Genomic DNA, 26191 nt, shown 5'->3' on the forward strand with positions numbered 1-26191 from the left:
ATTTTAAGAATAAGAATGTGTTCTGTTCATTTGGAGCCACTGAAAATCATGAAAGGTGTGAGTTCAGAGTTGACTAAGGAGGAGTCAATAAGGAAATACCTAACTGGAATCTAATTCAGTTGCCTGGCCATTCTTCTCAGAGCGTCACAGAAAATTGCACAAACTAAGTATCTCACAAGAACCCTAATGAATTAATTACTGTGTTGTGTTACATGTAGCCCAACTCAGAAGATACTTGCTTTGTATTTGAAGAGTGGGGAGGAATTAAGGGGAATCAAAAGAATACCAATTCGGGCAGATCTGTGCCCTAATCCTGCTTCTGCCACCCAATGGCTATGAGATTCAGACAGGTTCGTTCCATCTCTCCAAATTGTAGGTTCCTCAACTGGGGGATAAGAAGGCCTACTTCATAGAATTGATGAGGAGGATTTGTAAGGAGTGTGAGTGTTGGTTTCCTGCCCCCACCCCTCATAGTGGCTCTGCAATAATAAGTATGTTTCAGTGTTGGAAAGGCCCATCTGGTCTTTCTCAGATAAGGATAGTTATCTTCAAATGGCCTGATTCCTGCACATAAAACACAATACAAAACCAAAAGTACCTTCAACATCGTAGACTTTTAATATGTGGCTATCTCTATGATTTAAATGTGCCATCTTGAGTTTAAGTGTGAAGGCCTTTCAGGATTACCACTGGCAATGGTCTTCTGAAAGATGTCTCATGGAGGAAATACCCAATTATGAGCAATGAAGCCATATAGCAATATCTGGAAAAATATTGCAACACAGTATAGGTTTTTATGTGAATTTCAGATATATTAGTAAAAAAGAAAACAGCCCGCCTAAGGTCTTGTTTTATCTTCCACTACCAACATCATGAAGGCATGTCATTGTTATTTATAACTTAAGTGCTGAGCCAAATGGGTGCCAACATTAGCTCCCCACTGTGTCCATGGCACATTAGTGCTTTAAAACACCCCATGTGGCGTTACTCTACCCACCCTTTCTCAGGACTGGGTGTCCTTTAAAACCCACTCCCATATACTTTAGGAGCCCTGCATAGAATGTATTTGAGGTGGGAATCTCCTGTGTCTATGTAACTATGTGCAGCTTTGGTGTCTGTGCCCTTGCCTGGTCATTGTAATTTACTTGGTACCGACGGGTGAGTGTGTGTATATGTGTGTTTAAAACACAGCATATACAGGGGCGCCTGGGTGGCTCAGTAGGCGGAGCGCCAGAGTCTTGGTTTGGGTTCAGGTCCTGATCTCATGGTTCACAGGATCGAGCCCCGCATAGGGCTCTGCACTCAATGGGGAGTCTCCTTGAGATTCTCTCTCTCTCTGCTCCTCCCTGCCCTCTCAAATAAATAAAAATAAATCTTAAAAAAAATAAATAAAACACAGCATATATAATGTTTGTCTTACTCCTGGGGAAAAGAAACTTAAAATAATATTTCTGCCTTTAAAATGCTTTGGTGAACAGTTATCACTTTGCCTAATTCTACCTTCCAAAGGTAGACCGAGGGAAGGCTGAAAGTGAGTCACACGTGCAGCTATTTCTGTAATTTATGAGCGTTTGGTGATCCCTCCTCCTTCCTTCCTGGTTTTGGAGCCACCACGTTATTGGTTCAAGAATGGCTAAGGCTGCCTGTCAGCTAAATTCCTGCCTCCATTCTCTCCCTGCTGCCATTGCCATTTACCCTGAAAACTGCCCCCCCCCCCAGGTAATCATTCTCAAATACTTTTATAGTATGTCATGTCTGCTGTGGTGAAAACAATGGTGCACATGTGGTGTGGGGGAGGTGCTCTTTGATTATGGGGAGCAAATGATATGTACAAATGGATTTCTTTCCTGTTTATGAGATTTCTCTCTCTGTTCATCCTATTATGCTGTGAACATCAAGAAGGTAGAAGTTTGTTTTTCACCACTGCGGGCCTAGATGCTGATATATGAAATATTAGTGGGAGGAGGGAAAAGTAGGGAAGGAGGGAGGAGGGAGGGAAGGAAGGAAGGAAGGAAAGAAAGAAAGAAAGAAAAGGAAAGGAAGGGAAGGAGGGAGGGAGGGAGGGAGGAAGGAAGGAAGGAAGGAAGGAAGGAAGAGACGGACTAACTTAAGGGCTGGGACTACATCTTTCTTACATTATATGTGTTCCCGCAGCTCCTAGTGAAGTCTTGGAAGTTCAATAGGCACTTAAGTGCATGTTTGTGTGATGAATAAATATGCAGAACATTTGCGCACTGTGACAGAATAAAAAGAAACTAGGAAAAACGCGACGCAGAAGAGAGAAGACACTTCTAATCTTACTTCCAACCTAGTACATCTGAAGTGAACTCTTTGATTTTAAAAAGTAATTTTAAGGCTAGCATAAACCAGAGGGTCAGAGAAGGAGAGAAAGCATCACGTGTTGCCCGAGTTCGGAATTGCTTAAGGCGGTCTGACAAATGGGATTTTGCTCAGTTTCCTCCGGGGTATCCACCATAGGCCAGGCATTTTTAAAGATTAGATTTTGAAATCAAGGTTTGCACCTGGGAATGTACTGAGGCAGGAGAGCATATCCCTTCTCTCCACTGTTCTAGTGCATAAGGGTGAGAATTCTCGAATGAGATATGAAAGCAAAGACAACAAACCCTGCAGGATAATAGTCTCTGAGGACCTTAATAACAGCCATTTTTAAAGCACAGCCTGTGGACTCCTAAATCCATAGCCGCTCGTTTAAGATGCATTGCGATGCAGTGGACCCGAAAACACACTCCTTATCTACCTAGAGCAACCAGGCTCCAAGCCAAACGGCAGTCCTCAAATTAACTCTTGTTTCTCTTGGGATGACAACTCTGCTGCTTTTAAAAAGGATTGCAATGGCCACATATAGAATAGGGGGAAAGAGTCACAGCCTCTGTGAGTCCGTACCCAGCTGCATTTCCTGAGTGAATTAGGAATGTCTGCTGCTTAGATTAGAGTCCTTATAAGGTCAAGATTGTAGGTCCAATTCCTTTATATGGGTGCTTCTCAAAAAAATCCATTAGGAAGGATAATTCTGTTTTGTTTTGCTAGTTGTAATGTTCAATCCATACTAGACTGATACTTTTGTAACATGCAATAAAAATGAATTACTTTTAAAACTACAAAAACCAGACACAAAATGCAACCCCATGCTTTTTATTTTTAGATTGCTGTAAACATTTCTAAAGATTTACTCTTGATTTCTGTTCTCATAATGGAGTATGTGTGTGTGTGTGTGTTGTGTGTGTGTGTGTGTGTGTGCTCCCAAACCTCAAGTATTTAGAGCACATGTTTTGCAAGTCATTTTGGATAGCCAAGCTAAGGGAGTTTTACTTTTGTATGTGTATTTTTGTTTGTTGAATTTCTTTAAAGCATCAACACCTTTTCAGGATAACTATGTTGGATAAATTCATTTAAAGAGTTTTATACATACTGCTTCCTTCTTAAATAGAGTTTGCTGAACATAAACCTGCTTTTTCTGCTGAATTTAGGATCTTCATTACTAACAATAATGATTTTGCTTCACATGCAAGCAAGGTGATGCCTTCAAGGGCTGGTAGGTAGGGCTGTAAGAGGCCACACTGTGTAACCCGGGTCACCTCTGTGTGCTCGCGGCTCCTTCTACACCTTTCTGGTTCTCTGTCACGTGTCACTCCTTGCCACGTGCAGTGTAGCCCTGACAGATACCTTCTCTCCTGTTCTGGATCTTCTGTATCTGACCTTTTAAGTTCTTGGAAATCAGATCGCCGTTCTTTTTTTTTTTTTTTTTTTTCTATCAAGTGTATTTGAATTAGGGGAAAGTTATCAGTAAAAAGGAACTAATGGCCTTATTATCCGCCTACTAATTGCTTTCAGAAAAGATTAGAGATTATGTGTCTGTAATGAATTTTATAGGGAGATGTAGTCACTTATGTTTGTTCTTCCTGCATCTTTCTGTCAGTTTTCTTGCTGACCTCTCGGTTGTATTCAAGATAGGGAAGTCATCATTTGCTGGGTTCTTTTAGAGACAAATAATTCCATGTACGTAGGAAAGAAAATACTTGGATACTGTTACCCAGGATGTTTGGAAATAGTCTCATAACCATTTGCTTGGGTAATAAAAAGAAGGGTGTCGCCCTTACTCTTGACATCTCTCTTCTTTATTTTGCTTCTAGTAAAACTTTTATAACTTTTCATATTCTTCCCCAGTTGTCTTATTACTTAGGGACCCCAAGGATCATTCTACTTGTTGAATGAGATAGTACAGATGTAATATTCCATGATCTTGTGTTTGTCTTACTTTTCCTTGTAAACTTTTATTGTCAGTGACTTCCTGAAAGGTTTTTGCCCCGCTTAGTTTAAGGACCTCGACTACATTCCATCTGTTGCTTCCTAACACACATCATGTGTTCCAATCAGGCTGTGAGGTTCATTATCCCTGCTCATAAACCACACTCACTTCCACCTTCTGCCATTCTTATGTCCTTCTTCCCAATGGGAACGTCCTCTTCCCTCTCCCTCTCTTGGTCTTATCCATCCTTCAAGGCTCGGATGAAGTCGCATGAGTTCATGAAGTCTATCACTTGATTTCCACCCTGATTCTCTTAGAAGAGCAACCCTTATATTAGCTATTACTTATTAAAGGCCTCTTGTGTTCTGGACACTGTTCAGAGTATTTTATAAAAATTGTTCCATGTAATATTCACAACAACCCAGCAGGGAGGTATTACTACTTAATATTTAGTGAAGCCAAAGAGATTAAAGAGTTTTCAAACTTATGTAGCTAACAAGGGAAAGAGAAGGGACAGACTCAAACCATGTCTACTTGATGGCACTTCGCCATTGCTTTTCCCTGGAGGCTGAGAAAGGGCACTTAGGACAGGAGGAGGCTAGACTCTTGGACAAGAAGGGGGTGTGAGATTTGAAAAAGCTCTCCAGGAAACAAGCTTCTCCCTACTCCTAAAACCGCTGCGCTGTGGACATACCACTTGCCAGACGGCTGAACTGCTTGACATCACCTTGGAGATTTGCTCTCCAAGTGCACAGAATTTGAGGCTCTATGGTTCTTTGAGGGGGGGAGGGCAACAAATTATGTTTTTTATTGGCACCCATTTTCTCAATTTATGTTATCTCTTGTTGTATTGGATATGTCTCTGTCCTCTGCTTCAGATCTGTTTAACAGTCTCCATGTTATTAAGACCATACAAAGACTCTCGGAGTATGGAAAACATTACTCTGCATTGTCTGATGGCAGTGCTAGATTTGCTGAAACTGAGGCAGGAGTATGAGTAACAGGAAAAATTAATTGGGAAAATTTTTATTTTTTTTTAAGATTGTATTTATTCATTTGAGACAGAGAGATAAAGAGAGAGAGAGAGAGCATGGGCAGGGGGAGAGACAGAGGGAGAGGGAGAAGCAGACTCCCCACTGAACAGGGAGCCCGACACAGGGCTTGATCCCAGGACCCGGAGATCATGACCTGAGCTGAAGGCAGACTCTTAACCATCTGAGCCACCCAGATTGCCCCCATTGGGAAAATTTTAAATGCATAGGAAAAAAAAACCCTCAAAGGCGACATAGCCTAGAGATTAAGAGCAACAGTCCCTGGAGTTCCAACAGCCTGGGTTTGAAATTTGGCCACATGGTTTATTAGCTGTGTGACCTTGGGCACTTTTAGTTAAACTTCTCTGAAATTTCATTTTTGTATATGTAAAATGCAAATACTTCTCGTGCCTACCCCCAGGTTACTGAGAGGCCTCAGTGAGCACACGTACACCCAGTGCTCTGATCAGCATCTGGTACAGAGTAAGTCTCATACATGTTGTCACTGCCACTGCACCTGTTTCTGTGGTTATGTAACAAATACCTTTTTGTCCCCTGCTCATTTGTTATTGTTCTTTTTAAAGAATACGATCACAAAAAGAAGAGAAAAATTAGACACGCTGCCTTGGATGTAACGACTCAGGCTTTGAGGGATCTTTTCTAGTTAAGTCAAAAGTGAAATAAAGCTACTTAAAAATGCCCGCCAGGGTTACTTTTTGTCCAGGTGGGCTATCCTCTGAGAATTCTCTCTACCCCCCACCCCTCCTGCTTTTCTGTGGCCCCTGAATCAAAGGTTCATCTTAAGCTAAATGCCATCATGGTAGTTTTATGCGTGTGAGTGTGTCCCTTCCTCCCTGTCCTGTCAATGTCTCCTCCCACCTAGGACTCAGGCCGCCCACTTGTATTGAGAAATCTCCACTACAGTATGGCAGCCTCCGGGGGAAAAAAAAAAAAAAAAGCCTTATGTTCCTCACCGATACTCACCTCCATTTTAGAGCAGGCTACCTGTGTCCCAAAGCTTGACAGATTCCCTGCCATCCCCAAAGAACACGGGCGAGCTACATTGATACTGATGTGTCAAGTCACTACTCAGTGTAGTGTTCACGTGGCTCTCGTAGACAAAGGAACACACTGCTGAAGGGAGAACTTCTGTTCCGGCAGCAAGGATATTTTGGAGTAAGGAGACCTTAAAAACTTCTGGTTTTTGCTCACAGCTGGTCCCAGATGCCCAACTGTCAAATAAGAAGTGAAAAAGGTAGTCAGGAGTCCATTTTTCATTCAGAATAAATCAATCCGTGTGGGTCAGTTTCTGATCAAAATCAGTAATGCCAACTTTCCGGTGCTTTCCCCTCAATAGTAGTCCCCCCCCGCTCCTTGTCAGGAGTAGCCTTGTTCAGCTTCAGCAACTACTGTCTCTTACAACCAGTGCTCCCAGCAAATGGGGTGGTGGGAACAGCCCAAGATCTTCTAGAGTCAAAAGAACTCGAATTCTAATGCTTACAAGATAGGTGACTTTAGGCGAGTCAGTTAAACATCTCTCCACCTCAGTGCTCTCATATGAAAAACAGAGAAAACATGTACTTCATGGTGCCAGGACAAAGAATAAAGATCTACATTTGTGTTTTGTACCTTTTACCATTCATGTGTCATTTGTTGCCATCACCCAGCACCATGACCCAGAGAAGGAGTACCGAGCTATGAGTTACCTTACTGCCAATGCCAACACTTGACTTCAGCCACTCTGAACTTCCAAGGAGGCAGGTGGGAGTTTTTATCTCAACATCTATGAGGTGTGGCAGGAAATTCTCATCAATATTTAGTTGGTAATATGAATAAATTAAATAAAAAGCACACACTAGATTTTAGGAAACGTAAAGACAGAGCTGTCTCTTGCGTGCTTCTCATTTTCCCCCAGTACTGAGACTAGACAAATAGTGCCCAATAAATACTGGTTTATCAATTTTACGTTTATTTCTTTGTTGATGATACAACAAAGATGTCTCTGTGTGATATAATGGAAATTGCAAAGATGAAAATTAGCAAATTAATGAATCAACTTCCTAACTATGCTTGGGAAGACCTCTCATTTTTTCAAGAAGGTGTTGATGATTTCATGATATACATGATCTTGAGGAACTATTGATTGAGCTCAATGCAGGATATAAAAATTCAAGTTAACTCTCATTTATATGCATGTTAATGAATAAAGCTGGTGGAATTAGAATATATCTTATTTTCTTGAACAACTACAGGTTTGGTTTCAATCTAAGTGTGTCCTCTGAGGCAAAGTTTTCAACCAAGTACAACAAAGAAGAAAAGTAAAGTAAAAAGAGAAAAGTGGGGGAATTATGTGGCTAACTCGGATCTGTTTGCTTTGGAGTCCTGATTTATTTAGATAAATTAACCTCACTTTTCTCTTTTCCTGAAGAAGTGGCAAATTCAGGAGGGCAGGTTTTGCCAGGTAGGTACACACACATAGAAGAGACGTATGTTTGTTTGATCAGACTCTGTTCTGCAAGAAGCCCAAAACCAGTTTTCCACCACATGAGCTAGTTTCAAAATCAGGCTATTTCCTTCCAGAAGGAACCTGTTTGTGACAGGATAGAGATAGAAGCTGCTTGGTCTGTTGGAGTATTTCGCTTCTTTCAACGTTGGATGTCCTTCGATCCATATTCTCCCTCATGACTTCCCATCACAGAGAATGGGACGGAATTCTCTTTAGGGTCTATCCGTGATACTTTGGCTGCCAAAAAGAGTGACAGGAGACATTCATCATTCATCTACCTGACTTGTGCGACATTCCGAGTCTAAGAGTCGGTGACTGAAATCGCAGGCCAGTTCTTCAGAACTGCTAACATGTTACTGCTGCCACTGCCCCCTTACCTCAGAAGAGTAATTTAATTCTATTTCAGAAAGAGGGAGCGGGAAAAAAAAGAGTTCCTAGTTACACAAATCAATCCAATTGTTCAGAGCTTCAGAATGAATTTTTCAACTTGTTGAACAGAAGCATACAAATCTCTAAAACCAAGTCAGATAATGTACAAAGCCTCCATTCATTGTGTAGGCAGAAAGGAATTCTGGTCCCCGGCAGCTCTCTAAGGAATGTTCCTTTGGCTTTGACTGTTCTGTTGGGAACAAGGAGGGAAACACATATATAAAATGAATTTATAATGTCTCTGGCTTATAATGGCAAAATGATAAGAAAAGTTGGCTGTTTAATATAAACTGTCAGTTGCATATTCCAGGCCTCCTCTCTTTGAGGTCCCTCCCACACCCACGGGCCTGGCCACCGTTTAGTGAGGAGTACAAAGTGGCTGTTTATTATTATTGACTGGTGAGGACTGTGCTCTGAAATTTATTCTGTCAACAGAATGTAAGCAAAGTTGGCATTTTAAAGCAGGGCTCTTTCAGTCGCTGGTTTTTCTCAGGATTGCTATGCAACAGGATCAGTGCTGTAGTCCCCGGTTCAAGCTGAAAATGTTACACAGGAAGACATACCATGTAAAGGTCAGATTCTTCTACTGTGATAATTTTCTTGATCTGTGTATATACAAATGAGGTTGAATGTGTAATCGCTTATCATAACTCTTATCAAGGTCCTGTGGACTTTCTACCTGTCAAGCCTAAAAATACTACGGTATTTTAAATGCGAAATCTTACTAATAAATGTATGATGCTGTAATAAATGTGTGATGCTATGATGCCAAGGTGAACTTAATGTGTATTGTCAAGAAGATGCTCTCCTACGATAGAATCCCATTAGTGTGCTGGAGCTGTGGACCGAGCACAACCTTGTTTATTGGTCTTTCCATGCTTTTATGGTCCGAATCAACTCTACAGATTACTTAGGTGCATGGAAAATATGACTTAACCCATAGTGTAATGAAATTATTGGCCCTGGGGTGTACTTCTTCATCACGGAATTTTATTTCATATCACTTCCAGAAAATATCATCTTTCATCTGTGGATCAGTCCATGTAACTTACAAAATTTGTAAAGTTGCAGATGCATCATGTTCCAATTCATATTCTAAAGGAACAAAGTTATTAGACCTAATAAGATGTCCACTGCCAATCTACATAATAACATGAAGAGATAATGCCCCAAGAAGAGTGAGTTGGAGGTGCATCTTCTTGTTAGTTGGCCCAATTGAAATGTCTTTTGAACGAGCAGTTTATTTTTTACAGTTCTCCAGACTCACAGTTAGCCAGTCTCTCTTGTTTGGTAATTCCGCCCGTGTTCTTCTTCCTGCTGTCTCGTAGGACCTCCAAGGAGAAATTGAAGCTCACACAGATATGTATCACAACCTGGATGAAAATGGCCAAAAAGTCCTGAGATCCCTGGAAGGTTCTGATGACGCAGCCCTGTTGCAAAGACGTTTGGACAACATGAACTTCAAGTGGAGTGAGCTTCGGAAAAAGTCTCTCAACATTAGGTAGGAAAAGATCGGGGGCAAAAAAGCCAGAAATGAATTAAAATGGGAAGAGTTCCTTCCCTTTCCTAGCTCGAGTGGCTAATATCTCATATGTTTATGTAAATCACCCAATTTTGGAATGATTCATTTTATTTTGAATAAATGAATCATTCATTTGCTTGGTATGGAGATGATACTTGAGGGTTCAGATTAGATTAAAATGGCGATGTTTTATAACCATGGGAGAGATGCATATTAAGACATTAGAGTGAATTTAAATGAGGAACACAGCTATCCTAATTTGATAGAGTTCTCTCTTGGCTTACCACAGGATTATACAAAAAGTGATAAAATTAACGTATGTTTATCATGGAATTCTTTCTTTGGCATTACTCTAAATGCATAACAGAGGACATTCCTTAAATACCCTAACGCCTTGTAATTAACACTTTCGAGGAGACCTCTCCATAGCGCCTGCCTCTAGGGAGAGATTATAGAAACTTCTGGTCTTTAGTTCCCTCTCAGTTTTGTCAGGGTGTCCTCTGGAGGCTAAGCATTTTGTTGTTCTCTACTCTCCTCTCTTGTATCGTTGCCCCTTTCTTTGTGTCACCTTTCTCCTGAGAAGCTAATGGATGCAGCTCAGCATTGTTGTAAGGAGCACAGAGTGAAGCTCTTGCTGTACCCCTTGCGAGATGGTTCGGTGGAGGGGCAAACAGCAGGGATGGTTAAGTGAAATGCCCGGTGTCACGTAAATGACATGGGAAGTACAGGGAGTGGAAGTCAGGTCTCCTGCTTTCTGATCAGTTGCTTGTCCTAATTCACATGTCTTTGTAAAAATGTGTTGTGCTTTCCTTTGTGTCTAGAAGAGAGGTCGGAGTGGAGGGTGGTAGAAGAGGGCGAATGGGCCTCGCAGTGGTTATGAGGGAGCGCGCTAAACCCTGGGAGGAGGTACTACCTTTAGGTCATAAGATTACAGAATGGAGATTTCTTTTTCTTCTTTACAGTTCTTCTAAATTGGCCAGACTTTTGACATACAGCATATTTACTTCAGTAATGAGGGAAAATGTCACTGAAATTTTGTAATTCAAAAGCACTCTTGTAAAAACCTGTACTTAATGTGAAATAATAAGAATGATAGCAACTAACGCACAGCATATCACATATCCTTACATGCCCTGGGCACTTTATATTTCTTGACCCATTTCATGCTCTCAGCAGCCCTACATGATAGGCTCTGTTATTATTCTGTCTTTATATTTAAAGAAAGTGAGGTACAGAGGGGCTAAATAATTTTCCTAAGGTCATTTAGTTAGTAAGTGGCAGATCCGAGATTGAATACAGGGAGTCCGGCTCCAGGGTCTGGGCTTTTAACCATCATATTATCCTGTAGAGTATAAAGCAGAAAGGAAAAGGTAAGACTCACCTAACTTTGACATATAAATACATACTAAGTGAAAGGATGGCAGAGAGACAGATATTTCTAAGAGTAGGAAAGGATTTTTTTTTTTTTTACCTATAAGGTTTTCCTCTCAAGTTTGCACCCCAGCTTCCAAGACGCTCATTTTTATCTCCGTGTTTGGTCCATGACATTTGTACCGATGTGTTGAGGATGCGTTGGGGACAATGGGCAGTGGCATTTTCAAAGGCAGCGAGACTCCATTCGCTTCCCATGGCTTAAACTCGAAGAGAGGTCAGTATGCATAATGACAAAAGGCCACTTTCATAACCTCTGTCGTTAAAAAGGAATGAGACGTGTGAAATGGGAAAGATATTGGCGGGTAAAGTAAAAGAGAAGAAAGTTATTCTTTTTCGCAGGGAAGAAAAAAGAAAGGTGCTCTAACTGTTCTGCACATCACTCAGTGCCTTTCTTCTCCTTCATGTGAACTTGATGAAATGAAAGGGGAATCGAAAGCGGCAAACAGCCCGTCAGCCAAAATATGGGCTCTTCCTTCTCAGCAGTTTCCCATATGCTAGCCCCTGCAGTTTAATTCTTGCTGTCGTTAATCAAGTAGAAAACAGTTACCTTGGCTTATCTAAGGTGCTGCAAATTCCGGGATTTAAATATTCCGATCAACAGTTTCAGCTTCTAACTAGATCTCTCTCATAATACCCTTTGTGTTATAAGCACTCACTTACCAAAAAAACAAAACAAAACAAAACAAAGAAATAATTCTTCACATCAGAGTGCTTCAGTCTCTTTCCTGACACGTTGTTGAAATAAGGATATCTGTCAGTCTGGACTGAATGGCAGGCTTCGGCTGAAAGCAGCCCAGTACAGGCAGCGATTTGTGATGGTGATGAGGCAGGAGAGCTGGACCCCGGAAGCGTTAGACACAGAACCATTCATGACGCTTAGAAGCTGGCTCTGTGAGTCTGGTCAGTTCCTCCATCAGCCTTATTTTATAGTGAAAAGTCACCACGACCAAAAACTAGTTGCAAAGATAGCCCAGAGAAACAGCCCTGTGTTTGCCCAGGCTATTACACATCATCCTACAAAGGATGCCAGTTGGTTTGTTGTCTTAAAAGGGATTCTGAAGCCATTTTTCTATTTCAAAGTATAGAAACATCAGTACTTAATTACACAGGTGTCCATTTTTTTAAGTTTTTATTGAAATTCCAGGTAGTTAATGGGACAGTGTAATATTAGTTTCAGGTGTAACATTTAGTGATTCAACGCTTCCATCCATCACCCGGCGCTCATCAGGACAAGTGCCCTCCTTAATCCCCATCACCTGTTTGGAATCCAAATGATTTTGAAGTATCCCTTTGCATTCTGTTGGCTTATAAGAGGTATCCTTGTGCTTCCAGTTCCAAGTCCATATTATGTCCCTTTCCCTCCATTTATTTTCCTTCTGCCCTATGTCTTTTCTCGGCCTGTGATTATGATTCTTACCTAAGTCTCCATCATGTCGTTTTATATTGATAGATTTGTCTATGTTCCTTTATGCATTGATATCATCCATAACACAGTTACAAAACTATTCTTCCTTGGACATTTCTAGCTCATTATTCCCTTGCTCAAGAGCTTCAGTCTTGTCGGTGACCATATTTTACTCATTTGTTCATTTATTCTTTTCATTCCACAAATATTTACTGAGTCTTTACTGTGTACTTGGCACTCTTCTAGGCACTGAGGATACAACTGAACAAAACAGGCAAGAGAAAAATCATTGCTCTTATGAAATTGATGTGTAGTTATCAGAATCTAGTGGCCCCTCTACTCTCCACCTGATAAGACCCTGATAATCCCTTCTCTTTCCTGTTCTTCCTCTGCCTCCCAGTTCCTCCCTTGCCGAGCAGCAATCTAATCGTTCCCCGGCATGGATTCTCTGAGCCGAGGAGATTCTGTTTTTTAACCCCATTGCTGCTCTCCACCGGTTTTCTCACTCGCCTGTGTGAGTATGTACATTTGCTGGTCCTCACACTTGGAACTCCATCCCTCCTCTCAGCCTTCACCTTTTCACCCAAATCCCACACTGAATCTTTTCCTCTCTGACTGTTCCTTCACTTTGAGATCTTCCCTGTACTATTCTCATTTACCCTGGATGGCACGTTCCTTTAAGTATTCATGAGTTGTTTCAGAGGGCTGTGCTTGCTGCCTCCAGCTAAATTAGATAAATAAAAAACTCCAAGCTCTACTATTTCAGGGGAATACTTTGAGAAGGATAGGTATTAACCCTTCTCTAAATATTTGGTAGGAATCACCTGTGTCTGGTCCTGGACTTTTGTCTGTTGGGAGTTTTTTGATGACCGATTCAGTTTCATTGCTAGGAATCGGTCTGTTCACGTTTTCTATTTCTTCTTGATTCAGTCTCAGAGGACTGTATGTTTCTAGGAATTCATTTGTTTCTTCTAGGTTGTCCCATTTGTTGGCATATAATTTGTAATCTTTTATAATCAATCCTTTGTATTTCTGTGATGTCCATAGTAGCTCCTCTTTTATTTCTGATTTTATTCAAGTCCTCCTTTTTTTGTGATCATAGTATCTCTCCAGCCAGGTAAATAGTGACTCCTCCTTCTTTTCGTGCTTGATGAGTCTGACTCAAGGCTTGTATATTTTGTTTATCCTTTCAAAAAACCAGCTCTTAGTCTCATTGATATTTTGTATTATTTTTAAGTCTCTTATTTCATTTACTTCTGCTCTGATCTTTATTATTTCCTATCTTCTACTGACTTTGGGCTTTGTTCTTCTACTTCCTTTAGGAGTAAGATTAAATTATTTATTTGAGCTTGTTCATGCTGCTTGAGGTAGGCCTGTATCGCTATAAACTTCCCTCTTAGAACTGCTTTCGCTGCATCCCAAGGGTCTTGGACCACTGTGTTTTCATTTTCATTTGCCTTCAGGTATTTCTTGGCTTCCTCTTTGACTTTTTCATAGACCTATTGGTTGTTTAGTAGCACGTTGCTTAGCCTGCACGTGTTTGTGTTTCTTGCAGTTGTTTTCTTGTGATTGATTTCTAGTTTCATCCTGTTGTGGTCAGAAAAAATGTTTGATACGATTTCAGTCTTCTGAAATTTTTTGAAACTTGTTTTGTGGGTTATCACATGATCTATCCTGGAGAGTGTTCCATGTGCACTTGAAAAGAATGTGTATTCTGCTGTTTTGGGGTAGAATGTTCTGTATGTATCTTTTAAGGCCATCTGGTCTAATGTGTCATTCAAAGCCACCGTTTCCTTATTGACTTTCTGTCTGGCTAATCTATCCAAGCTCTAAATGAGTCAGTGAGGTAGAGTAGAAGGAGTCTTGGACCAGTATTTGGGCGACCTACTTTCTCTCCTGCCTCTGTTACTAACTGCCTAGCATAGGATCTTGAGCACATCGCTTAACTGCTTCAGACTACAATATTCTCCCTGACTGAAATGATTAGATTTGACCAGAGACATGGGCGGTCTCTTCAATTTCCCTAGCAAGTCTACCAACCTATTATTTTTAATTCTGCAGTTACTTTTTATGAATCTAGGCAAATTATTGAAATTTTCTACATTGGTTTCCTGATATTGAAATGGCACTGATTAAGTTCAAAGATACGGTGTAAGAAAAAGTAAATAAGATGTCTTGGAGAGAAAAGAATCCTTTAATTTAAATTGTATAGTACCATCTCATAATTTAGTTCAAGGAAAGTATATGCCATCTGTTCCATATGCATTATCACATCGCATTGTGTCCAAGAGGTAGAAGGAGAAGTAAATACTCAGTGAGAGTTGAGTGCCACCGAACAAAACAAAACACTAATTGTTTTAGGTGGGAGAAAAATAAAGTAAAAAATTTTTACTTGCATGCATACATACATGCATGTGCACATTCACACACACACACACGCAGAGTTATTGATGACATTATCCAACATCAGAATTGCGATCAAAGAAAGTGTTTCTCATTCTAAAATATTCCATTTCCACAATCTTGCATTTTAATTTTGAAAATATTAATAATTTGGGAATCAGCCTAGTGAATTTTTTCCATAAGAAATATGTATGCAGATTTCAATTCAATCTGTCACCAGATTATATTTTCCAGATTATTGTATATACTATTAACTATGAGAAGCACATGTGTTGTCAACATAATTTCAGCAAAATTTACATTCCGTGAGGTTTTTATACTTGGGAGAAAAACTTGTAAATGTTATATGCCAATACTCACTTTTATGGAATTCTGAATGCTAATTTGAGAGTCAAGAATACCAACATGATATAGTCCACAACAGCAATAAAACTCTTAGAGAGTAATCAGTATTAGAACTTAGAATAGCTAGTAGGAAGGGAAAAATGGGGGCGGGAATCAGAGGGGGAGACAAACCATGAAAGACTATGGACTCTGAGAAACCAACTGAGGGTTCTAGAGGGGAGGAGGTGGGGGTTGGGTTAGCCTGGTGATGGGTATTAAGGAGGGCACATACTGAATGGAGCACTGGGTGTTATACGCAAACAATGAATCATGGATCACTACATCAAAAACTAATGATGTAATGTATGGTGATTAACGTAATAAAATTTAAAAAAAGAAGTTAGAATAGCTTAGAGGTTTTTCTATGATGGGGAATAAACAAAGAGCAAAAGGAGGCACAGTCTTTCTACTTTTGAGGAAGAAAAAATGCAACTTAGACATTGACTATTTCTGACCTCCTTTCTCTTACTCTTGGAATGTTAATTATGTTTGAAAGTTGGAGTTCATGGCCCAGCTGGACCAAAAAAAAAAAAAGTTTACTTCTCTTTGAGTTTAATTCCCTCTCTTTATTTAAAGCCCCCAAAGCTCCCATTTTATGTCTATGATTCCTTATTACTTCTGCATTCTTACCTTCTCTTTCTATATGCTTAAGTGCTATCTTATTATACAAGGGTACGCAAGATACACAGGAGGGCATCATTAGTTTTATAAAAGGAGTCACAGTGAAAAAGGAATTCAATGTAACACATTTTGCTTTAAGAATACATGCCTTTCAGAGTAAAGTTTTATTAAGGATTTCAAACTAGGCATCAACCCAATCATACTTGAAATATCTGTGTCTAGAGAACTAATAATCACTTCAGCAGCCCCTATAATTCTTAGCACCCTGACACTGAAGAGTTCCTTAAAGACAAGCATTGTATCCCGACACACCTAGAGGTTCTGCGTTTTACCTCAGCCTTATAAATTGTAGACATTATCTGCTTATTAAAGATCAACGCTTGCCTTGTTAAAAGCTAGTAGCCCCTCAGCTCTTTTCTTCATTAATAAAGATTAATAGAAAATGGATAGGAGCTAAGTATGCCCCTTCAAACCTCCGCGTCTATTTTCCATTGAGCAGGTAGGGGTAAATAGAGTCTATTTGCCAATCAGTAGGAAGGCTTTTTGCTCAGGGAACCAAAGCATTTGCTGAAAACCACGAAGGTTGGGGATTTCCTCACATAAGGAAAGTCTGCAGCTTCCATTTCCCATGTCTAACTAAATAGGACAGCTCAAGTTATGTACCTCGGCCCTGTATTTAAACGTTTGCATCCCAGCTCCCACATATGCAAAACAAGAGGGTTGAACAAAAATCTCATGAGATTCCTTCCAGCCCTAAGGGCCTATGATAAAACCAGGAGGGGGAAAAATGAAAGAGTCATTACAAATAGAAAGAAACGTTTTCCCGAGAGACATTCCCAACACAAACATAGGTTAATCATTTAGAAATATTTGGTATAAGATCTTGAAAATCAAAATAGGGCAGCTCCTTCCAACAATTGCATTAGAAATGTGTCTTGAAGACACTTCACAAGCTTCGTGTAGCCAAGGAAAATGTTTTCTGAGCTCTTGGTGTTTTATTACATTTAGATCACCTTCAAAATCATGTCCTTGACAAATGCCACCTTTGCTCTGTGGAGACCGACCAGTGATGTTTAGGGCATACAGGAAATACTTCAAGAAATTCTTTCTTAAAGAACGGTCCTGGAGTTCCCCTGCTGAGTTGTGAGGGTTCTTGTTAAAAGTACAGGAAGCCTGGAGGCAGAACCTGGGAGTCTGTACCTAACACAAGCCATTCGCAGGGTTCTTATGCCCCCTGAAGTTTGAGAACCAGGGCTTCGGACTGCATATCTTTGTAAGTGTGGATTTCAATCAGAAGCCATTATCTGGCTGCCTTTTTCCTCTCCCACCCTTACCCAGTATCCCTTGTCCTTTGTGAGCCTTTTGCTTCCATTCTTGTCACCACTCTCATGCGTTAGCAAGGAAAAGAAACAGTCATTTGATATGGAGTTAAGGTGATCAAACATTCCTAAATGTTGCCTAACTCCATACTCTAGGTTCGTGAGAGCCTTTTGTCACCTGAGGTCCCGGGTCCTTCTTCTGCTCTTCTATTAACTCTCTGGACTGTCCTGCCTCCCTGGCTCTTAACAATCTCCCAGTCTCCTGCCCTGAAGTTGCTCTTAGCTCCTTTAGAACTGAATTCCCTGGGTCTCAGAGCCATGTTTTCCTCTTGGGGACACAAAGGGTTTCATTGACCCGGTAATGATTCGTCAACCCCATTTGATCTGGAGCCAGGGTTGTAGCAGTGCCCTGTGTGAGCAAAGCTGCAGCTGGACGCCTCACCGTGGGCAGCCTGCCTTTCTGCATCTTTATCCTCCTCCAGACCTCTCCACCACAGGGCTATTTTGTTTCCTCCACCAGAGAGAGGGAGGCCAAGCATTAGGCATCTCTACATTCTTCCTTACCTTTTGCTCTCTCTACTCCCAAGGCCTCATGGGGACGTACCAGCGCTCAAAGGTTCTTTATTTAACCCGAGCCTCTTCTCCCATGCGCTGCTTATCCACATCTGGACTGTGCCTCTCTGCCTACCTTCCCACACACCCCGCTTGACATCCTCACTCACCCTCGAGGGGACCACGCTGCAAATTCCAGACACCCCAGGGAATCCCTGTAACCAGTAGGCATTACGTGCCATTAAACAGCTAACATCTTGCATAGGGAATTCTCACTGGGGCTTATCATGAAAGAGCGATAAGTGAAAGAGAGAGGAAACAGAAGCAGCCAAGAAGGACCTCTACGCTCTATGCGGTCTGTGCTCTTATATTGAATTTGTGGTATTTATGGTATTTCTGGATTCCTTTATTAGATAATAATGCCTGTAGAGTCTTGAACAGTTTAATTCCTCTGATGGAAATGACTTCCATTTTTCTGGACATAACGTTTGTATTGCTCATAATAGAAAGACAGTTCTGACAATTTGGAATAGAAAGCCGAAGGAATAAATCAGCTCTAAATCTACCTGTGAGGGCTACACTAGTTGTCATTTCAGAATTTTTTTGTACAGAGTCAAGTGTGTGCACACAAATACACATACATGAACATTTTAGAAAAATAGACTGTAGACATTTTTGGAACCTGTTTTCTCACTTAGCAACTGACAGGGTGATCTCTTCCATATCCCTAAATATTTACTGATGCCATCACATTGAACAGTGCGTAGGATTCATGGAATTTGAACATTGCATTGTATGAATTCACCATTATATATGTAATTGATTCCCTAGTATGGCATATTTAAGTTGTTTCTACTTTGTGTCAATCATAAGTGATGCTATAAATAACATTTTTCTACGTACATCTTTGTATGATTTTCCAGTTACTTCCTTAATATAAATTTTTTGAATTTAAGCTTATGGGTCATCATGTTTGCACATTTTAAAGACTTGGAAGTATCATCCTTCAGAAAGAAAACGATCCCTTGGAAAGTTTGGAACAATTTAATTCCAGCGCATAGGCACTATTTGGCGATTCCGTTTGACTAAGACCAGCAGGAGAATCGTATTTGAAATGTCAGGCTAAGTTACCCAACAGCAAAGGGAAATGTTGTTCTACCTGGGTGCTTTGCACTTCAATCTTTGCAGCACTAGAGACTATATTATATTTATGTTCTAGGCAGCATTAAGTTTTATGAATTAATTAGTAATTGCTGATAATATGTAAGTAATGCAGCATAATTCTTGATTTACCTGAGGATAGAGCTTTGCTAACATTCCACGTTTCTTCTTTGTTTTCCGGATGATGACTTATTTGGCTCATTTAGCTTCTCATCCTCAAGTGAAATGTGGATTTTATAGCACAGATCATTCATTTGTATATTCTTAAATGGCTTCTATGGATTAACATGTTCTAAATACACTTGATGGTGAAGCACTCATTCTCCTGCCTAAATTATTCATGTTTGGGGGAAGCTTTCAGGCAAATGTCTGATTTTACTTTTCCACGTGAGTTGTTGTCTCGGTGCATTTTACACAAAGGGAACAAAGCGGAAAATGTTGGGACTTGGTGAAAACAAATCCCAGGTGCACACGAATAAAGAAGGGTGGAGGAAAAGGAGAAGCATATGGGAAGAAGAGCAGAAAGGAACAGATGCCAGATGGAAGGAGTCAATGGAAGAGGCTGCCCAGAGTGCAGAAATGGAAAAGTCAAAATGTGGGGGGAGACCTTTCCATTTCTCAAAGCAGGAAGAATTCCAGTACTAGCATGAGTCACTTGAAAACTGAGTGGTTTATATTAGTCACCGGGAGCCATTTTTTTCTACCAGAAACATTAAGAATCGTTGACTGCAACACTGTGGAAAAGCAATCCATTCCAGTGTATGTTTCATGCCAAAAGTCTCACAATTCTGCATGAGGAAACACACATATGGCTAAACACTGTCTACCCTCAAAACTGCCATCAAAACGCCCCCGCCCCCATTATATGGCTCGCAAGAGCAGACAGCTACAGTTTTACCGAGGACTGCTAGACGGTTCACGATAGGTCTGTCTACTGTGGAACGAACCAAACCAACGTACCTTCAGTGGGATTGGTAGACTCATTAATCACCCTTCTAGATATTTTGACCTAGTTTGCTCGTGCTGCTTTTCAGGTCTCATTTGGAAGCCAGTTCTGACCAGTGGAAGCGTCTGCACCTTTCTCTTCAGGAACTTCTGGTATGGCTCCAGCTGAAAGATGATGAGTTAAGCCGGCAGGCACCCATCGGAGGCGACTTTCCAGCAGTTCAGAAGCAGAATGATATGCACAGGGTAGGACATTTTTAAGACTAGTGCTTTGCACAGAGCAAATTTTTTAGTGACGGTTTTGAAATGTGTTTTGATTGAAATTAAGTTGACTAGAAATCTTCACTCTACTAGTCCAGGGGTCATATATAAATAATCCAAGCCATTGTTATTTTATTTTTTTTAAGATTTATTTACTTATTTATTTGACAGAGAGACAGCAAAAGAGTGAACATGAGCGGGGGAGTGGGAGAGGGAGAAGCAGGCTCCCCGCTGAGCCGGGAGCCCGATGCGGGGCTCCATCCCAGGACCCTGAGATCATGACCGGAGCTGAAGGCAGATGCTTAATGACTGAGCCACCCAGGTGCCCCCAAGCCATTGTTATTTTAAATGTCAAAAGCATCCGCATTAATAATATCCTCTAAGAAGTCACCCTTCTCTTTTAATGATTTTTAAAGACATTTTATTATGGTAAATATAAAACATACACCAAATCGGACAGAATCCTATAGTAAACGGCCATGTACCCATCAAGACTTCAACAATTACCAGCTCATGGCCAATCTTACTTCTCCTAGACCTCTACCGGTCCTCTATTATTTTGAAATAAATATCAGGCATGGATCATTTAATTCACAAATAATTGAGAAAGTATCTCAAAAGATAAAGATCCACTTTTTCAAAGTGACCACATGGTTACTATAGCGCTTTTTAAATGTCAATAATTTTATTCTAACAAATATCTCAGCACTTTTAACATACATGTCTTAAATGTTTTAACATTTTTTTTGTTTAAATAAGAATTGAAATAAGGTTCTCATGTTGCATTTGGTTAATTTGTCTCTTAAATACATTTTGTAAAGACTTTTATTTTAAAATAATTACAGAGGCACAGTGAGTTGCAAAAATCGTACAGTTTCCCTGTATGTTTCATCCAGTTTGCTCTAATGATTACATCTTAGGGAACTATCGGACCATAATATCTATTGTCATTTCAACAGACGCTGTAAAAAGGTACGGTTACAGCGCAGCTCAATTCAGACTGGCCACATTTCAAGCACACGGTAGCACAATGTGCCTCCTGGCTGCCATATTGAACAGTACAGTTCAACAGGTGTGATCATATTTGGGTTTGACTTTTTTGGTAAGACTGCTTCATAGATGGTTGTGTATTCTTCCATCATCAGGAGGTGTATCATGTCTTGTTTTCTCTTTTGCATGTGTGATTTTGGCAGCTGTTCATGATCAATGACTAGGGGTTGCAATGTGATCATTGCCTATTTCTATCATTTCATCTTCATTTATTAGCCAGAGTACTTCTGTGAGAAAAAAAAAAAAAAAGTCATTCATCCCCTATTTGGGGGCCAAGTATACAGTTCGTATATAATAGGCAGGATACTTCCCCAGCCTTCAGATAACAAGTTGTTCACTAGCATCCTCTAACAGTGATCAATTGTGTCTCTCTCACTCGCTCGCTCTTTCTTATATTTCTGTTTTCTCTATTAGGCTCTGAGTGGGGAAGTCAGAGATTTGGTCTTGCTCACCTCCAAGACCCTAGTACCTAGCAAAGTGTCTGGCATACATTGGATACTGATAAGTGTTTTTGAAATGAGAATAAAAGGCACAAGAACAGAAATCAATAGCAAACCAAGGAAATGACTAACAAACTACAAAAGTTTGATAAAATGGTAACACTTTTATATGTTCAACACTTAAAGAAAGATCTCTGTGGAGACACAGCCAAAGGTGGCATCTTGAAGAGAAGTCAAGGGTTTATATTATTCCAGAGAAGAGGATATAGAAGATTACTCAAAGGGAAGAGAACATGAGGGAAGATCTAGGAGTCTCTGAAAAAAATTGCCAAGGAAACTGACAGTTTCTTCTTTAGCCATTCCCCTTCATAAAATCGGAACATTAAATTAGCTCTGTGGTAAGGTGGAATATAATAGTGACATTTTTTAAACGTTCTAACTTTGAATAAATAGTCAAAACACTCTGGTGTATGTGTAGAAGAGCATTCATTGAGACAGAAGGGCACTTTAAATAGAATGCATTATATGATACAAAGAAATGAGACAGAATTTCTACAAAAGGTGTAATTTTAGTCTAATTCTAGAAACCAAAGATGAATCATTGAACAAGTGCACTGGAAGTCAGGAGAGACTAGTCACATTCCTCCATAAGTTAGATTGTGATTGATACTTTGTTCTTCAGCTGTGAAGATGAGGAATTCGGTCCAAATAATTTTCACAGTCCCTATTAGCCAGCATCTTGTCGTAAATAGTCCCTCAGTATCCCTGGTTTTTGGCTTTTGTTACTTGCTAGCAGTGGTAAAATGTTAGGACTTATTCTCAGTCCTTTTACGCAGGAATCCCATGACCAGTAACATGATTTTGGGAGATGGTGATGCTAGAGTTACGGGTCACATGCACCAGATTGAAATGAATTAAGCCCCACTTGGCTAGTGGGCTTGTTCAGATACCCATGTACTTGTTACCCTTCTTTGACTTCTCAGGACTTTGACTACCCTTCTTTGACTCTGTGTTCTATATGTTAGTTCCACTGCTCCTCTATCTTCGCCTCCCTCCGAATCCAACTTAGATTCAATCATAAAACATTTTAATAACTCTTTCCCAAGACCCTAAGATCCTGTGCTTTATTATCTTTTTGTGGCTGCCATCTGCAAAACCCCAAAGCTTGGAAGATCTAACTAAATACTGTCCCCTGTCCAAACAACGATGGAGCAGACCAGTATAGTCACCTTTTCAGGATGACAAACCAAGCCTTCCCTTGATGAGCCCAATACATCACTGGGTCAGTTTGCCTCCGGAACAGTTCCTGACTCTGTCTACTGCAGTTGTCACCATAGTTACAGAAGACCATTTATCCTAACCTTTCTGTGTCTACTCTTGCCACCCTACAGTGCCGTCTACATTTCAGCCAGAGTAATTTATGTAAAAACATACATTGAATTATGTCAGTCCTTATCTTAGCACTCTGAAGTGGCTTCTCCATTCCGTAGAGAAAAGACCAAACTCCTCAGCAAGGGCCCCAACCTTCTCTTTTCTCACCACTCTTCTTCTTGCCCTCTGGCCACTAGCCATGCCTCCTTCTTTTGGTTTCTGCAGTTTTCTGTGTTCTTCTCATTTGGTGCTTGGAACATGCTGGTCCTCTGTCTGAAGCCCCTTCCACCTACATACACCCCTTCATAATTTCCTGGCTAACATCTGATAGTCTTTTACATCTTGGCTCAGACATCAAGGAAGCTTTTCCCTGCTGTCCATATTTGACCCTATCTTCCTCTACATGCTCTTATACACAGTCTACTTTTCCTTCTGCAGCTTAACATTCTTTGTCATCATGTATATGTGTAAATCTTTGATTCATGTCAATCATCTTCGCTAAACCATGTGCTCCAAGAAGGCTTCTTTTGGGGAGAGGGTTGTCATTTTTATACCCAGCACTTTATAAGGTACCTAGTACGGGGTGGACACTAAATAGGTAAAGAAACAAAGGAATTAAGGAAGAAGGGGAAGGAGGAAGGCAGAAAATCAATCAGTGATCTGATCTTAACCTTGTTCATTCTTCCTTAGTTTACTGAGACCAAGGGCAGGGAAAGAAAGAAGAAAGAGGGAAGTTCCTTCCTCACTGCAGGATTTTTCTGTTGATTCCCAACTCAGTGTCCATGTGTACCAGGGAGAGCTGTTTTGATGCCCACTGTTTTTTTTGTTTGTTTGTTTTTTGGTTTTTTGGTTTTTGGGGTTTTTTTATTATGTTAGTTAATCACCATACATTACATCATTAGTTCTTGATGTAGTGTTCCATGATTCATAGTTTGCGTATAACACCCAGTGCTCCATTCAGTACGTGCCCTCTTTAATACCCATCACCAGGCTAACCCATCCCCCCACCCCCTCCCCTCTAGAACCCTCAGTTTGTTTCTCAGAGTCCATAGTCTCTCATGGTTCATCTCCCCCTCCGATTTCCCCCCCTTCATTTTTCCCCTCCTGCTATCTTCTTCTTTTTTTTTTTTTTTTTTTAACATATAATGTATTATCTGTTTCAGAGGTACAGGTCTATGATTCAACAGTCTTACACAATTCACAGCGCTCACCATAGCACATACCCTCCCCAATGTCCATCACCCAGCCACCCCCTCCCTCCCACCCCCCACCACTCCAGCAACCCTCAGGATGCCCACTGTTTTTACTTGTGGTCTGGCCCAATGTTTTCACGAGCTTCTCTTTGCATCCTTAAGAAAAATTCTTGTCACAAAACACTCTTCCTCCCTCAGAGAACATCATCACTCCGAAGTGTTGATGAGAGAACAATTTAGCACCCTGTTTACTCAGAGTTTTGTCACATTTATACAGTAGCTCTTTTAGAGTTGCAGTGGAATGCCTGTCTAGTTAGTAATGCTCTTGGTGCCTGTTGGCAAGAAGAACAAAGGAAAATCCTTGAAACTGGGTCTCTTTATCTGATCTTCTGAACTTCTGTAGGAAGAAAGAAAGGAAATATAATCAGGGCAAAACTCTGTCAAGATCTAGTCTTTGACAGATTTTGTATTTGTAGACTTGTTTTACATTGCCACATTCCTAGGTTTATAAATTGTCTTGCACTTTGTGGGTTTCTGGATTCAAATACTGTTGATATAGAATGTTTAATATCAAGATGGGTCACTTTTTATCATAAACTTACTCCCCGTGTATTTGGTGTGTCATTTTTTTTTTCAAATCCCCTGCTCACTGTCTGTTGTAAATTATTAATGTCCCTGGTTGTTGGTTTTTGCGGGAATCCAAAACCCATTAGACTGTCAGAAGTGGAAACTATAGAAAAATATTTTTCACTTTTCTTTTCTATAAATCAGGATGTTTATAATTTATATTTTCTTTGGATATCATTGCAGATTAATGGTAACATTTTATAGCAAAATATCATTATGTCTTGTACTCTTAAAGCAAAAAAAAATCATTATTCTCAATCACTGTGATGGAGGGGTGTATGGTTTTCTTTTAGGTAAAATTCCGAAACAGTCCACCCAGGCAGGGAGGGACTACAGGCTCACTCCCCAAGCAATTTTCACACCCATGGGGGTGGATCTTTGTTCCCCAAACCAGCTGGGCAACATAACAGCTCCAAGTGGAATGGCTCTCAAGCCTGATTAATAAAATAATGCTCCATATGCGGTGAAGTGTTATAAATAATTAAAGCTCAAATATGCCTTAGCAAATACAAACTGACCAATTTTTATATCTTTGGAATACATTATCCTGCCTTTTACGGTTCCTCATTACTTGCCTCACTAGACTGACTCATTTTCAATTAGTGTGTATTATTCTGGTCCAGATATATTTTTAAAACTGACTTCCTTTGTTTTACTTGAGCAGTCACTAAAGTGATATTTATTACTTGTCTACTTCTGTGATTAACCTAGAGAGAGTTTTAAAGGAGCAAATCATAGTGGGAAATTTCTAAGGAGAACTGCAATAAACCATGAGCTTATTTAACTCCCTTCGTCTGACCCCAAATCCAAATGGAGATTAGGTCTTGATTATAAGAACACTGTAGGTAATGACTTTTTGTTTGCATTTGTACTAATGAAATTGTTTGTCATTAGGCTTTCATCTTTCAATTTAAAAATCTCTGTAATTCCTTCCCTTGAGACTGTTAAGGACACCTTCAAAGCTTCCTGAGATTTTCTGGTTAAGATTGAGATGGAAGTAATCAATACATACATTATTAAAACAGTGGACAGAAAGCCATTATTGCATGGAGGCTGTTGACAAATGAAAAGGCTTGAATAAAGTAGTTTACTTGTTCATTTGTCAGGTCGTATATTATGCATGTTCGATTTCCTCAGAAGTCACCACAAAGTGAGGGAGAGGTTTGGAAATTCAATAAAATTATCCTAGAATCACGCTGTTGATTATACATTTATTTACGCTAATTCTGTTATCAATGCTGGCCTGCTTCCTTTGGGTATATTTTAGTAT

The 26191-nt window shown here is 40.2% G+C and overlaps 1 protein-coding gene across 9 annotated transcripts in view; it reads left to right on the forward strand.

Moving 5' to 3' along the window:
* Positions 1-26191, forward strand: part of DMD (dystrophin) — a 2185421-nt gene that overhangs the window by 1815489 nt on the left and 343741 nt on the right. For all 9 annotated transcript variants that reach the window (XM_078064107.1, XM_078064109.1, XM_078064106.1 and 6 more), the window contains 2 exons: positions 9562-9734; positions 20069-20225. In XM_078064107.1, coding sequence (XP_077920233.1) covers positions 9562-9734; positions 20069-20225 — 330 coding nt within the window. The remainder of the gene's footprint in view (positions 1-9561; positions 9735-20068; positions 20226-26191) is intronic.

This window comes from Halichoerus grypus, chromosome X, assembly GCF_964656455.1.
Source record: "Halichoerus grypus chromosome X, mHalGry1.hap1.1, whole genome shotgun sequence".
NCBI classification, from domain to species: Eukaryota; Metazoa; Chordata; class Mammalia; order Carnivora; family Phocidae; genus Halichoerus; species Halichoerus grypus.